At 41.0% G+C, this 13,338-nt stretch overlaps 1 protein-coding gene across 5 annotated transcripts in view; it reads right to left on the minus strand.

The window, feature by feature from the left end:
• Positions 1-13,338, minus strand: part of LOC309374341 (solute carrier family 9 member C1-like) — a 51,548-nt gene that overhangs the window by 32,032 nt on the left and 6,178 nt on the right. For 4 of the 5 annotated variants that reach the window (XM_081919161.1, XM_081919158.1, XM_081919160.1 and 1 more), the window contains exons 3-8: positions 12,676-12,801; positions 11,973-12,138; positions 5,429-5,545; positions 3,536-3,697; positions 3,319-3,418; positions 1,883-2,026 (exon numbers count right to left, since the gene is read on the minus strand). In XM_081919161.1, coding sequence (XP_081775287.1) covers positions 1,883-2,026; positions 3,319-3,418; positions 3,536-3,697; positions 5,429-5,545; positions 11,973-12,138; positions 12,676-12,801 — 815 coding nt within the window. The remainder of the gene's footprint in view (positions 1-1,882; positions 2,027-3,318; positions 3,419-3,535; positions 3,698-5,428; positions 5,546-11,972; positions 12,139-12,675; positions 12,802-13,338) is intronic. The other variant, XM_081919159.1, reaches the window with a different exon arrangement.

A 13,338-nucleotide genomic window follows, 5' to 3' on the forward strand; every position in this document is an offset into this window, starting at 1 on the left:
TACATTTCAAGGTGTTTGGGGATTCATCTCTTTAACTTCACAACAGGCATAATAGGGAACCAATAATTAAGTCATAAGAGCATGGCTAAAACTGGTGTCAATTTTCAACAATCACCTTCTGGAACAAAAAGTGTTGAGCCTAACTATTAACATATACTTAGGCAATCAGCAATATAGTGGGACAAGTGCGTATCCCTCTTCTAACTTACAAAGGTATGCAAAGAGAACATCAGATGTCTGCTCCTGCTGCAGCTGGGCTGTCCCTTCCCCTAGCACAAGGCCATCTAACACTAATTCCCCTAAGAGAAGGAATCCAGGAGATAGGGAAGCACACAGACAGAAAATGAAATGCTCCTGTTCCTACTTCATTTGAAATGTGTGGTTTGTTTTAAATGTGCAATGTAACCATTGCATTTTATAAATGTTATGAACTGCTTTGAATACTCTAGTCAAAAAGTAAGAGACAAACGTACTAAAAACCAAAATGCATAAATAAATATGAAGTCTTCCTTTGTACTGATTGGGTAACTGTAATAATTTCAGGAAACTGCAGATTTTAAATCTTGTTTTTAGCTTGGAAATACGTCAATTTGCACAGAAGCTATGAATTACCATGGCAATAAAGTCAAAGCACAGAATTGTTTTTCACAAAGGGAATAAATTTAGTATTCAGAAATCAGGTTCCAGCCTCCGCTACATCTAATTCATATAAAATTGTCTACTTCAAAATTATTTTACATTAAGAAACTCTTTTCCAATGTTTAGTTCCCAATATTTTCACTTCAACAGTATTCAGCAACACACATTACTTGTTTCATTAATGTCCTAATCATTAGGGCCCTGAAATAGTGTATAGGGGCTATCACCCTCTAATCTCCAAGCATTACTCATAAGGCTAGCTGTTTGACAAATACCACAATTTTCAAAAAGTTATTAAAACAGCCAAACTTTATAGCAAGGAAGCAAAGGCTCTTGGGCCACCTTAAGATAATTTTCATTCATACAATGCTTGTCCTCTAAAATCTCTGGGAGGCAGATGGGCAAGTGGTTAAGCAGCTGGCACTCAGTGCAAAGTCTTGTATATACAATATACACAAAATCTAGACAAGCATGTAAGTATTACTTACTAGTGGCTGTCCTCTAGTGCGTAATGCCTAAAGGTTAGTAGCTACTAAAGTTAGTATCTGGAGGCAACAGCAGCAATAGCAGGGAAGGTGTGCCTCCCTGTTTCTTGTTCATCTTCTCCTTCACTACTGCTTGGAATGCCACTACAGTAGCATCCTTTAAGCCAGGGCATATGAATGTCAATCACACCAGGAATGTTCAAAGCACCAGGAAAAGAGGGTGTATATTCCAATGTATATTCCAACCTTCCTCCAAAGGGGCTCAAGGTGGCAAGGATGAGAATCCCTCCTTGCTGCTACAATCACAGAAGTAGAAGCAACCAGGTGGTCTGGTAGAATGAGCTCTTCACAAAGCAGATTGCAATCCAAACTGTTAAAGAAGCGTGATGATGGCCTGGTTTGGAATAAGTTTCGAATAAAAGTGTGTTTTCAAAACTATGCCAAATTCATACTGCAAACTGGGTAATAGGTTCAGAGACACCAATACTAGAAGTTCTGGTAAGTATAAGGACCTATTTATGTTCTTCATGGCTCCCATGCAGTTACTTGCAAGAGCATGTGTGCCTTGGACTTAAGAATTTTGGAAAATAATATATAATCCACGACCCTATACATGCCTAAAAAGTAAGTCCTAGTGAATTCAGTGTAGCTTACTCCTAGTTAAATACATTTGGATTGCAGTCTGTAGAATATTAACAGTGAGCTTTGTGAGTTGGCAGAAAACATCAATACAATAAGGAAAATTAAACCATTCTTACCTTGTAAGATTTAATGAAAGGTAGACTGTTATAATATAAAAAATAGCACGAGAATTAAAAAATGGAAATGCCTTCTGAGCCAACACAATTCCCGTTATAAGGAATATCATAATGTGAGCCAAAAAGGTCAACATTGACCAGAACCTGTTTAAAAAAAACATGTGTTAAACCATGCTAAGGGGGGCTATAATTCTTTGTGGTATATAAAGTACAAAAGCATTCTCCCCTCACCCCAACCTCAAAATCAGTTTCTTACAAAACTTTCAAAGCGTTTAACACAGTGAATATTTGGTCAAACACAATTTTTTAGATTATATTTTGGATTAGAATTCCACAAAACAAGCTGAAACTAGAGATAGGCAAAACCACACAAACACACACACACACAGAGAGAGAGAGAGAGAGAGAGAGAGAGAGAGAGAGGGAGGGAGGGAGGGAGGGAGGGAGAGTTTCCTAGCAGGTAACATGAGATTTGTAGTTTGCTCTACCTCTCACTCAAACTCAGTTGAGAGCCAGAGGAAATGCAATGAACATGGGATTTGTATTTTTTCTATCTACCATTTGAACTCAGAAGGGAAAGGAAACTACAGATTCTTTGCCTGTATATTTATTTATATTAATGAGTAGTTCGGTAGCTAAAATATAAGGTATTAGACTTGATATAAACATGTACAGGTTCCTTTTGCAATAAAATTGGTTACAATTTGATCTAAGGGTTTACCAGTTGGGGCTGTTGAGTCTGGCCATATATCACTGTGAAAGAACATAGACTTTCAGAAGGGTAAAACTACAAGTCTTAATCACAATGTAACTCACAGGCTCTTAATACAGAATACACAATGTGCATTTATAATATTATTCTATATTATTGTAGTTATAACATTTTAAAATCAAATGTTCACATTGCAAAAGACAAAAAAGACCTTCCTAATGGTACAGTTCAAATCCAATTTTATGTCCCCCAGGGTTGCATTTCCTTCTTTAAACTACTAAATGGTGACGACAGATCTCCTGTTTCATGTCTAGTTGCGTCTTCAAATCATTGAAAGATCTGACAGGAAATGTTACTTCTGTATTAATAAACCAGTCAGTTGTTACTCAACCAACCACCATGCTTTATTTATACTACATTTAAAAAAATATTATTCAAAGCCAAAAAAAATAATTTATTAATCAATTACCTCTTGTAGCTATTTCAAGTCTACCAGTGCTTAAGTACCATTTGTCGCTGAGAATCTGGTTAACAATAGAAATTTTATGCACTGAATACTTAAAGTGCTTCTACAAGGCACTTTTAAATCTTCTACAAGGACTTCAATCCTATTAGTTCACATTCCTTACACAATATGTAAATGGGATACATTTAGCTACCACAGAAATTTTCAAAATGATTCAAACTGAAATTTAAAGATAAACACTTACTTATGAGCACTTACTTATAAAGAAATATATCCAATCCTGGACTAAAGCTTACAGTATCTAAAAGAAGGCCCAAAATACAAATAGCAATAACTCCAGACATTCCAAGCCATTCAGCTAAGGACAGAAAAAATAGAGAATTGTTATTTTAAAAAACCACTATTATTTAGTTTTATTAATGATTAAGCACAACTGTTTTAAATGCATTGTATCTGACAAAGACGTTTAACTTACCAATGAAGAAAATAATGTATGCCATTGAGAAGCTTAGAATTATTTCAACTACTCCATCATTGAAAATATGTTGCAACCAATAACTAACTAATCTTGAAGTAAAAAATCCCAAAGCAGTGCTTGCAAAAAATTTTAAAATCAACTTTATAAAAATTTCTTTAACTGTAAAAGGTAAAAAGAAAATAGTTATTTACAATCTGCTTTCCAATAGTTAATTTAAAGATAATTATAACTAATGATGCTAACTGATTGTACCCTGAACCCTCTTCTTCCTTGGAACCCAGAAGAACAGGTTGCTTACATGCAACTCTTGGTGTTGTTTTTTCAACAGTCATCTATGTAGTCATACATATTAGGTCTATGGATGCACAGAATCTATTCAGGAAACTTTTATAATTATACACTTATTTTTCATATATATCTATATATAAGTAATTATGATTTTATATTTTAGACAAGAAAAAAAGAGCAAAATGCAATAGTAGTAAAAAATTTTAAAAACCAACCATAACCCCATACAATAGATCTGAGAGACAGCTGAAAATGTTAACAGCTTTCAAATGAATTGTCTGTCCTGTTCATAGATCCTGTGCAAGTCCAGCCTTGGGAATTTACTTGAAAAGGAAAAGCCAGTGTTTGGACCAGTTTCAGGAATTCCAAGTCTTTGGATATTGCGTTGGTGGACCTCTGTTATGCTCCGGCTGATATGTATGTGTAAAACTGATAAAATCGTACTAATTTGTGATGAAAGTATGCTTTTACTTGACTTCTAATGACTGACTTTGAGCTTTTGTGTCAGTTTCTCGATCAACGCTAGATACTACACTTTATAGTTATAGTTACTGTACTCCATTGTAGTTCCTTCTAAATATATTCTCTGCTTAGATGTTTTAAGCAGTGCTGCCATCAGAAGGCATCCAATCAAGGACTTACTGTATGACCACATTCTTTAGCACTGCCAATTCTGGGGTCTATATTAAATTTTGTTCAGTTACCTTATTTTTTTCCAGGAAGATACCTTCCCCCAAATCAACAATTTAGGGTAAAACCACCATATATGGTGGTAAGTGCCAAGGTCCTTACAGGCCGTCCAGCAAGAAGCCGATGCATTGGTGCACATGTGTAACTTTAATGGAGGAGGCTTACTCAGTGAGAAGTAGAAGCTGGAACTATCACTTCTGCAGGTAAGCCTTTTACTCAGCTTGTCCTAACAAGCATCATCTTCTCTGTAATCATTACCTCCCTGCCTGATATCAACTTTACAATGATAGAGTCAATCCCCACTGCTAGACTGACAGCAATAGTCTCATATTTGGAACATGTTCTGTCCCTCTAAAATGCCTTAAATAAAACCTTATCCTTCTTTTAGGTCTTTTCTGAGCAGGGTGTTAACTTCAAAACATAAGCCAGCTTTCAAACAATAGCAACACCTCCATATTTAGTAAAACTTGAGACAACAAACTCCCAAAGTACTTATTTTTCAACAAAATACCCTACAACCCAGCTTGATGTATTTCTTCCCCCTAGTAATACTGTCTTGTGCCATATCCTTCAAGCATTTGTGTTGCTCTATCTGATGTTATCTATCCACATCCTGGGAAGCTCTGGTGGATCCAAGGCTTCCCCCAATCTGCACAACACCTACCCCTTTCTTCGCCTTGCCATCCACCACCTGAGGAACTGCTATGACAGCAGAACTACCAGAGTGAGGACGGGACTGATACAGCAGACATCCCTTTTTGTGGGGTGGACCCGCTAGTGACGTGACTGTGCCTCTCATGTTTCTTTTTCAGCTTGTATGGCCTAGATCTCAACAGTTAAAAATAAGGCTTGTGGCGTAATATGGATTGTATTTTTATGGAGGGGGCGAAATACAGGAAATAATATACTTACTCAATTCTTGGTGAGTTTGTTTTGCAAGATCCCTATATAACTCAAAAATTATTACTGTTGTAGCATCATTAAACAAAGACTCGCCTTTTATTAAGTTGACAACTATTTTTGAAAGCCCTGAAAAAAGGGGGGAAGATAACAAAATGAACAAGTTCTTTTTTATTTTTGCTTCTTAAGTGGAAAGATACTATAACAAGACCCATAAGAAATGGGGGAATCAAAATCACATGATTAAGATATGCTTGTTGTTGGTGCATATATTCTTCTCAAACAATGAAGGAAAAGTGCTCTATTCTCTCCATACAATTCCCATAAGCACTTCACCGTTAAGTCTGCCTATAGACATGCAGCCATTCTAAAGCTCCCACAGTTCCCATCATCCTTCCATTCAAAAACCTTGCAGAGATGGCGGCTATGAAGTAGAACCGGATAATAAAGGTGGAATGCAAAGATTTAAGCCATTTACAATAGCACTTTGATTCAGCAGCTTCACAAAAATAGATTCCTCAGGCAAATAATATGCAGTAGTGCTCATCAGCTGTTCAAGAGGCAGAAGCTTGATTTTGTTTCCTCCCATGTTTCCTGTTTCTCCAAGAGTGAATATATTTAAATCATGACAGTTTATATCAGCCAGGGAAAAAAAGACTGATTCGAATCAACTTTACTTCTTAAATTTCTTAAACAGTGCAAATCTGACAGCTTAATTATTTTAAATTACAGTCAAATAGTGTATTATCTACACTGTTGCTTTACTTATAACCAGGCCTTGCATCTCTTTGTTGCACAATATAAACTTTGCATACTTTTTTAATCAAGAGAAAGAATGGCCTCAACATACTCCCATATAAAATCATTTTGTGAGATTTATGAAAATAAAAGAACTTGCAAACTAGATGATTTTGTCTTCTCTCCTAGGTACCTTTTATCACCTTTGGTGGACCTGCCCAAAGATTAAAGCCTTTTGGGAAATGATCTATAATGAAATTAAGAAAGTCCTTAAGTGGACGTTTCCTAAGAAACCTGAGGCTTTTCTCTTGGGCATGGTTGGCCAATTGGTGCCAAAGAAGGATAGGACATTTTTTATGTATGCTACTACAGCAGCAAGAATTCTTCTGGCAAAGTATTGGAAGATGCAAGAACTACCTACTCTGGAAGAATGGCAGACAAAGGTGACAGACTTTATGGGATTGGCAGAGATGACCGGCAGAATCCGCGACCAGGGGAAAGAGACAGTGGAAGAGGACTGGAAGAAATTTAAAATATATCTAAAAAATTGTTGTAAAATTGAGGAGTGTTAAGATGTCAAGGGGTAAGAACTAGAGAATTACAGCTGTAACTAATAAGTTTAAGGAAAATTAATAGAAGGGAACTAGTAGATAAACTGACTAATGGGTTGCTAAAGAATTGTAAAACAAGGATGCAGTGAAAGGGAGGTATGGGGAAGTCGGAGGAAAGAAGGTGTATGAAAATAACATCATGATTTAAATGTTTTGTATGTATTTGTTTTTTGTTTTGTTTGTGGGTTTTTACTATGTGTTTAAAAAATGAATAAAAATTATTTTTAAAAAAAAGATTTTGTCTTCTCTCCTTTCCAATAATGTTCCATTCTGCTTCACTTTATGCTAAAAATTATATTTCAAGTGAAACAAAATACCGTGGTACCGGTTCCCGAATTTAATTCGTTCCAGGAGTCCTTTCGAAAACCAAGGTGCAGCTTCTGATTGGCTGCAGGAGCCTCCTGGGCTCAAGTGGAAGCTACGTCAGATGTTCAGCTTTTGAAAATCATTTGCAAACCAGAACACTTACTTCCGGGTTTGCGGCATTTGGGAGTCGATTTGTTCGGCAACTAAGCCATTCAAGAACCAAGGTATTACTGTACCTTAAAAATATGAGCAGGCTCTGTCTGCCTTCAGATTATCCTACAAACCAAAGTTTGGAACACTGGTAATGATCAGGTATAAGCCTTTCACTTGTGCAATCCGTCTTCTTATTCCTGTGTAAGGAGAGCTGTGCCAAACCAAACTAAAGGCCCATTTAGTCCAACATCCTACTCTCACAGTGGCCAAAGAGATGCCTATGGGAAGCATGCAAATCCATGCATGGCACTATGCCAGGTTTCCTCAACCTCGGACCTCAGATGTTTTTGGCCTACAACTCCCATGATCCCTAGCTAGCAGGACCAGTGGTCAGGGATGATGGGAAGTGTAGTCTCAAAACATCTGGAGAGCCAAGGTTGAGGAAGCCTGCACTATGCTATACAAAGAATCCCATTCCGACCAACAGTTATTTGGAGGTAGTATGTTTCCAACAGTGGAGAAGACTCCAATCAATTTACAACCAATCACTGATTCAGGTTTGTGCAAAACAATTGTCCAAATGGTAATGGAAGCTTCTCAAGTCTTCCTTGCAGACAAAGGTAAGGAGCAAGGAAGAGAAGGGAGAGCACAAATCCCTCACATTCCTGCTTGACAAACCATAGTTTGCTGTTATGTTCAAATCAAACCAGACTCCATTAGGGGATAATATCTTAGATGAATCCCCTAAGATGCTTGAAACTGTATCCTCAGTCAAAATTTAATATATATTTAACGTTATAGTGACACAACTGACAACTCAACATTAATTCCATAAATACAAAGCTACATAGCTGGTTGTTCATCCTCTTCAAGTACTGGTTTTTGTACAGATCATATGGAAGGGAAAATATCATTCTATTTTTCTTTTTTGCCAGCTTTCAGGCATTTGCCACTTCAACCCCTCTCCTTTTAACCCAAATGTTGAAACATCATTGCAAAACGTACATTAGCTCACCACCATTCCACTTAACAGTCAATCCCACTTCTTTCTCTGAGACAGCATTCTACAGCTAATTGTTCTGTTTTCAAATTGTCGCATTTTATTTCCTCAAATAAAACTTTATTTCTGCAAATACTCTGGTGTCATCTTTGTTGCTCCCCTGCTGAACACTTTCCAAGGGAGAAACAGTTTTTCAGATGTGAGCAAGCCTGAGCAAGCACAGTTAACAATGTGCTGCCACATACTGTATTTTTCGCCCCATAGGACGCACCGGCCCATAGGACGCACCAAGTTTTTTGGGGGGAAATAAAGAAAAAAAATTTATTTCCCCCCCAAGCGCTTGTGGGGCCGGCAGCGGGGAGAAGCGCTCTTCTCCCCGCAGCCCACCTGCAGATCAGGTCCGGGGACAGAGGGAGGACACACTGCGCCTCCCAACTGTCCCTGGAGCCTGTGGGGCAGGCAGCGGGGAGAAGCGCTCTTCTCCCCGCCGCCTGCCTGCAGATCAGGTCCGGGGACAGAGGGAGGACGCGCTGCGCCTCCCAGCTGTCCCCGGAGCTTGCGGGGCAGGCAGCGGGGAGAAGCGCTCTTCTCCCCGTCGCCCACCTGCAGATCCGGGGACAGAGGGAGGACGCGCTGCACCTCCCAGCTGTCCCCGGAGCTTGCGGGGCAGGCAGCGGGGAGAAGCGCTCTTCTCCCCGCAGCCCACCTGCAGATCAGGTCCGGGGACAGAGGGAGGACACACTGCGCCTCCCAACTGTCCCTGGAGCCTGTGGGGCAGGCAGCGGGGAGAAGCGCTCTTCTCCCCGCCGCCTGCCTGCAGATCAGGTCCGGGGACAGAGGGAGGACGCGCTGCGCCTCCCAGCTGTCCCCGGAGCTTGCGGGGCAGGCAGCGGGGAGAAGCGCTCTTCTCCCCGTCGCCCACCTGCAGATCAGGTCCGGGGACAGAGGGAGGACACACTGCGCCTCCCAACTGTCCCTGGAGCCTGTGGGGCAGGCAGCGGGGAGAAGCGCTCTTCTCCCCGCCGCCTGCCTGCAGATCAGGTCCGGGGACAGAGGGAGGACGCGCTGCGCCTCCCAGCTGTCCCCGGAGCTTGCGGGGCAGGCAGCGGGGAGAAGCGCTCTTCTCCCCGCCGCCCGCCTGCAGATCAGGTCCGGGGACAGAGGGAGGACGCGCTGCGCCTCCCAGCTGTCCCCGGAGCTTGCGGGGCTGGCGGCCGGGAGAAGCACGCGTCTCCCCGCCGTCAGCCTCCAAACCACATCGGGAGACAGCGGGATGGCGGCGTTCCGCCTCCCTGCTGTCCCCCGACCTTGTGGGACTGGCGCTGCGGCTCTCCTGAAGCCTGGAGAGCGAGAGGGGTCGATGCGCACCGACCCCCCTCGCTCTCCAGGCTTCAGCGAAAGCCTGCATTCGCCCCATAGGACGCACACGCATTTCCCCTTCATTTTTGGAGGGGGAAAAGTGCGTCCTATAGGGCGAAAAATACGGTAAATGTATACACATTTGAGTTACAGATAGGTAGCCGTGTTGGTCTGCCATAGTAAAAAAAAAAAAAAAATTACTGGAAGGAATTTGACATTTGAAAGAGTTCACTCAGGACAGCCAAAATAACTTTGGCCTCAATAATTCTAATAATAACACTTCCGGGTCGGCGCCATCGCCGAATGGCGGGCTCCCTCCGAGCTCCGGAGGGAGCCTGCTCGGCAGGGGCTGGGTCCTACCGCACCGGCGATGCGGGGACCCGTAAAAACCACGGCCACGGAGGCCGTGGACATGGAGACTCGGCTGGCACCGTCAGCGCCCTCTCGATTCGTGAAGGAGCCTTTTTAAAGGCTACGGATCGGGTGCCGGGGAGGAGCGTGGTGCTTTGAGTCCTCTGCTATCCCTGCCGAGCGCAGCCGCATGCCATCCGGCGGAGAGCGCTGACTTCTTCTATTGAAAATTTGGACCCAAAAGAAGAACCTGTGAGTAATTGGAATATGGACTAAAAAGAGGGATAAATTTTTAGAATTTGGAGCGAACGGGGGAGGTGGAAAAAAGGAAGTCAGCCCCCCCCCCAAATTGTAGAAGAGCCAAAACAAAGGACTGGATAACTAAGATCGAGAGGAACCTTATCTTGCCGAACTAGCAACTTCGCGAGGGAAATTTATAAGATTGAGCTGGAGGAGAAAAGTGGATTTCGTATTAAAAAGCAACCCCCCCGGAATCCCTGGAGCGATTCGTGAAAATGCCTGGAGAAGAATAACGGAGGTTTTGACAGCTGTCAAAGAGCTGTCAAAACGGAAGAATGAAATTGAGACTTTGTTATGAGGACTTTGCCGGTTACATTTGTTATAAATTGGAGATAAATTGTTTCAAATAAGGATTTATAAGTTATTTGGACTGGCGGATGTGATCTGGAAGGGAACTTTGTTATTGTAATCCACCTAGAGGAGCTGAGGGACATTGCATGTGTTTTCGACGGGAAACTTGAACAGTTGGATAGAACTTTTAATCTCCTGGGAAACTGCAGAAATGGAACATTATTTTGTCTACAGAGGCCTACACTTTACTGGAAACAATGGATTATGTTTTGCTCCTGAATAACAAGCCTCTGTAGAGACACTAGAAGCCTTTGGAAAAAGAACATTTCTGTGAGGGAACAGGGAAGTAAAAAGGAGGAGAGTGATTGACAAGAACAAGGAAACAACAAGAACTGGACAGAACTGGAGTGGGAACATTTGGGATATCCAGATTTGACAAGCTTATGGATATAAAATTGGAGTTTATACTCCTGGATATAAAAATCTGGATAGAAGAAATGGGCCCCCTTTGATAGACTCCTTCTATGATTGGACATCTGTAATTTAAAAAAAAAGACCGGTAAAGAACCAGAGGGATGTGGGTTTAGTGAAATGTGGGTTCATCAGGAAGACATTAGAAGTGGAGGGATAGGAGGAACGCAACAGGGAAAGAGGGGAGGGAAATTTGGAATCCAAAGGTTGTAAAATTATTGTTTGTTTTTATTCTATTTTCATCTGTACTATATTTGAAAGGGGGGAACTCGTGGAAGGGAAGAGGTCGACCTTAGGGGATGGAAATTTGGATAAATTGAGTTATTGATGATGAGTGTATTTTGGGAATAAGAATTTGTTGAATATTATTGCTTTTTTGGAAGATTTGGAACACAAGAGGGGGTGGGGAGGGGAAGTCCTGGATATTGGAAAAAGTTTATGAATTGGATTTTATTTGTTTTAATTTGGAAAACCTTAATAAAAATTATTTAAAAAAAAAAATAATTCTAATAATAATATTTTTCGCTTTATAACACCTGCTAGACCACAAGACGCACCTAGTTTTTGGAGGAGGAAAACAAGAAGAAACAAAATCTGAATCTCAGAAGCCAGAACAGCAAGAGGGATCACTGAACAGTGAAAGCAGCAATCCCTCTTGCTGTTCTGGCTTCTGGGATAGCTGTGCAGCCTGCATCTGCTCCATAAGATGCACACACATTTCCCCTTACTTTTTAGAAGGAAAAAAGTGAGTCTTATAGAGCAAAAAATATGGTAATTTTCTTTAACGTGTGAATGGGGGGCGGTATCTTTCTGCTCATGTCCCTAAACTGTCCATATCACTTCACATTTGTTTGTTACAGACTACAGTTAATTATCAATTAAGTAAGCTCTGTGAAGCTATATTGTAAATAGTACACTCCACATTCAAGTATTATAATGAATTCAGCTTATCAGAAAAATCAGTGTAAATACCTACCAATGTTTCTTACAGAAGCCACAGAAAGGATAGGGTCTGTTGTGCTAAGAATTATTCCAAATAGCATGCTATCATCCCAGGACCAATTATACTTATTAATTTTATAAGTTAACCATCCAAGGAAAGCACAGTTCATCAAAAATCCAGGAACTGCAAGAATTAACACCTGCAATGACAATATATGTGTGTGTGTATCAATCATTTGCAAAATACAATTACATTAAACTCAGGTGGATAAGGCTGGAGATTTAATGACACAGTGCTATATATGACATGACAGTCAATCAGCTCATATGAATGAAAATGTAAAAAAGATACTTGTAGGGTGATAGCCAACTAAGTTTTACTTGGAGCATTCTTGTCCAATTGTTGGTGCCTTTCATTTTCTCACTGCAAATTACGCACACACACACATCCAACATACATTTAATGCCCAAGACTTCCCCCAAAGAATCCTGAGAATTATAGTTTCCCATTCACAGACCTACAGTTCCCAGTATCCTTAGCAAACTACAGTTCCCAGGATTGCTTGGGGGAAGTCAAATGCTTTAAATATGAATTGGATGTGTTTTAAACAAAACTATTTTCCTGGAAAATATTACTTTGGGGTTTGATTGGACACATTTGTGTGTAATATGCAACTATATTCTTAATTTGAAGTTTGAAGTAAATTTCTAAACAGAAAATTGTATATATGTCTTACCTGCCAAAATGATTTTCGAAATATATAAAAATCCATCTCAAATGCAGCTGTAAATATTATAACTGGTGTGAACAAATGAAGGAAAAGTACAGGATCTATATCTGCAATGCTCTTCACAATAGGAATCTGGCAACACAAAATGAGTACAAGGAATTGTTAATTGTGAATACTTTTATATTATTTTACATATTTCTTCCCCGCCCAAGCATATGATCAGAGGGAGTGGGGAAAGAGTACCTAGATTTCTTCTGTACAAGGAGAATAGCAAAGGAGGAGGCAGTGGCATAGAAAGGGGGGTACGGGCCGCCCCAGGTGTCATCGCTGAGGAGGGTGACAAAAAACAACTTCCGCCCCCATCGCACACCCCTACCTACGCCACTGCAGGAACACTCTCCCTCGAGTGATTTCCAGCAACCAGAAGCATGGCTGCCTCCAACTTTGTAGGCAGAGCACAGCCCTTATGGCTAGTAGCCTTCAGCAGCCCTCTCCTCCATGAACTTGCCTAGGCTGTCTCCTCCTCTCTGTCTTCCTTGCCTGCTCGCTTTGGCACAGTAAGTCTCTGCGGAGGAAAGCCACTTCCCTCTGCAGGAACTGGGAGAGTCCCAGCATGGGCAGCCGGGCAGAGAGCGAGGCTACCCCTGGGGGCCAGGAGGGGAACTTCCT

This window comes from Podarcis melisellensis, assembly GCF_964234715.1.
Source record: "Podarcis melisellensis genome assembly, chromosome: 1".
NCBI lineage: Eukaryota > Metazoa > Chordata > Lepidosauria > Squamata > Lacertidae > Podarcis > Podarcis melisellensis.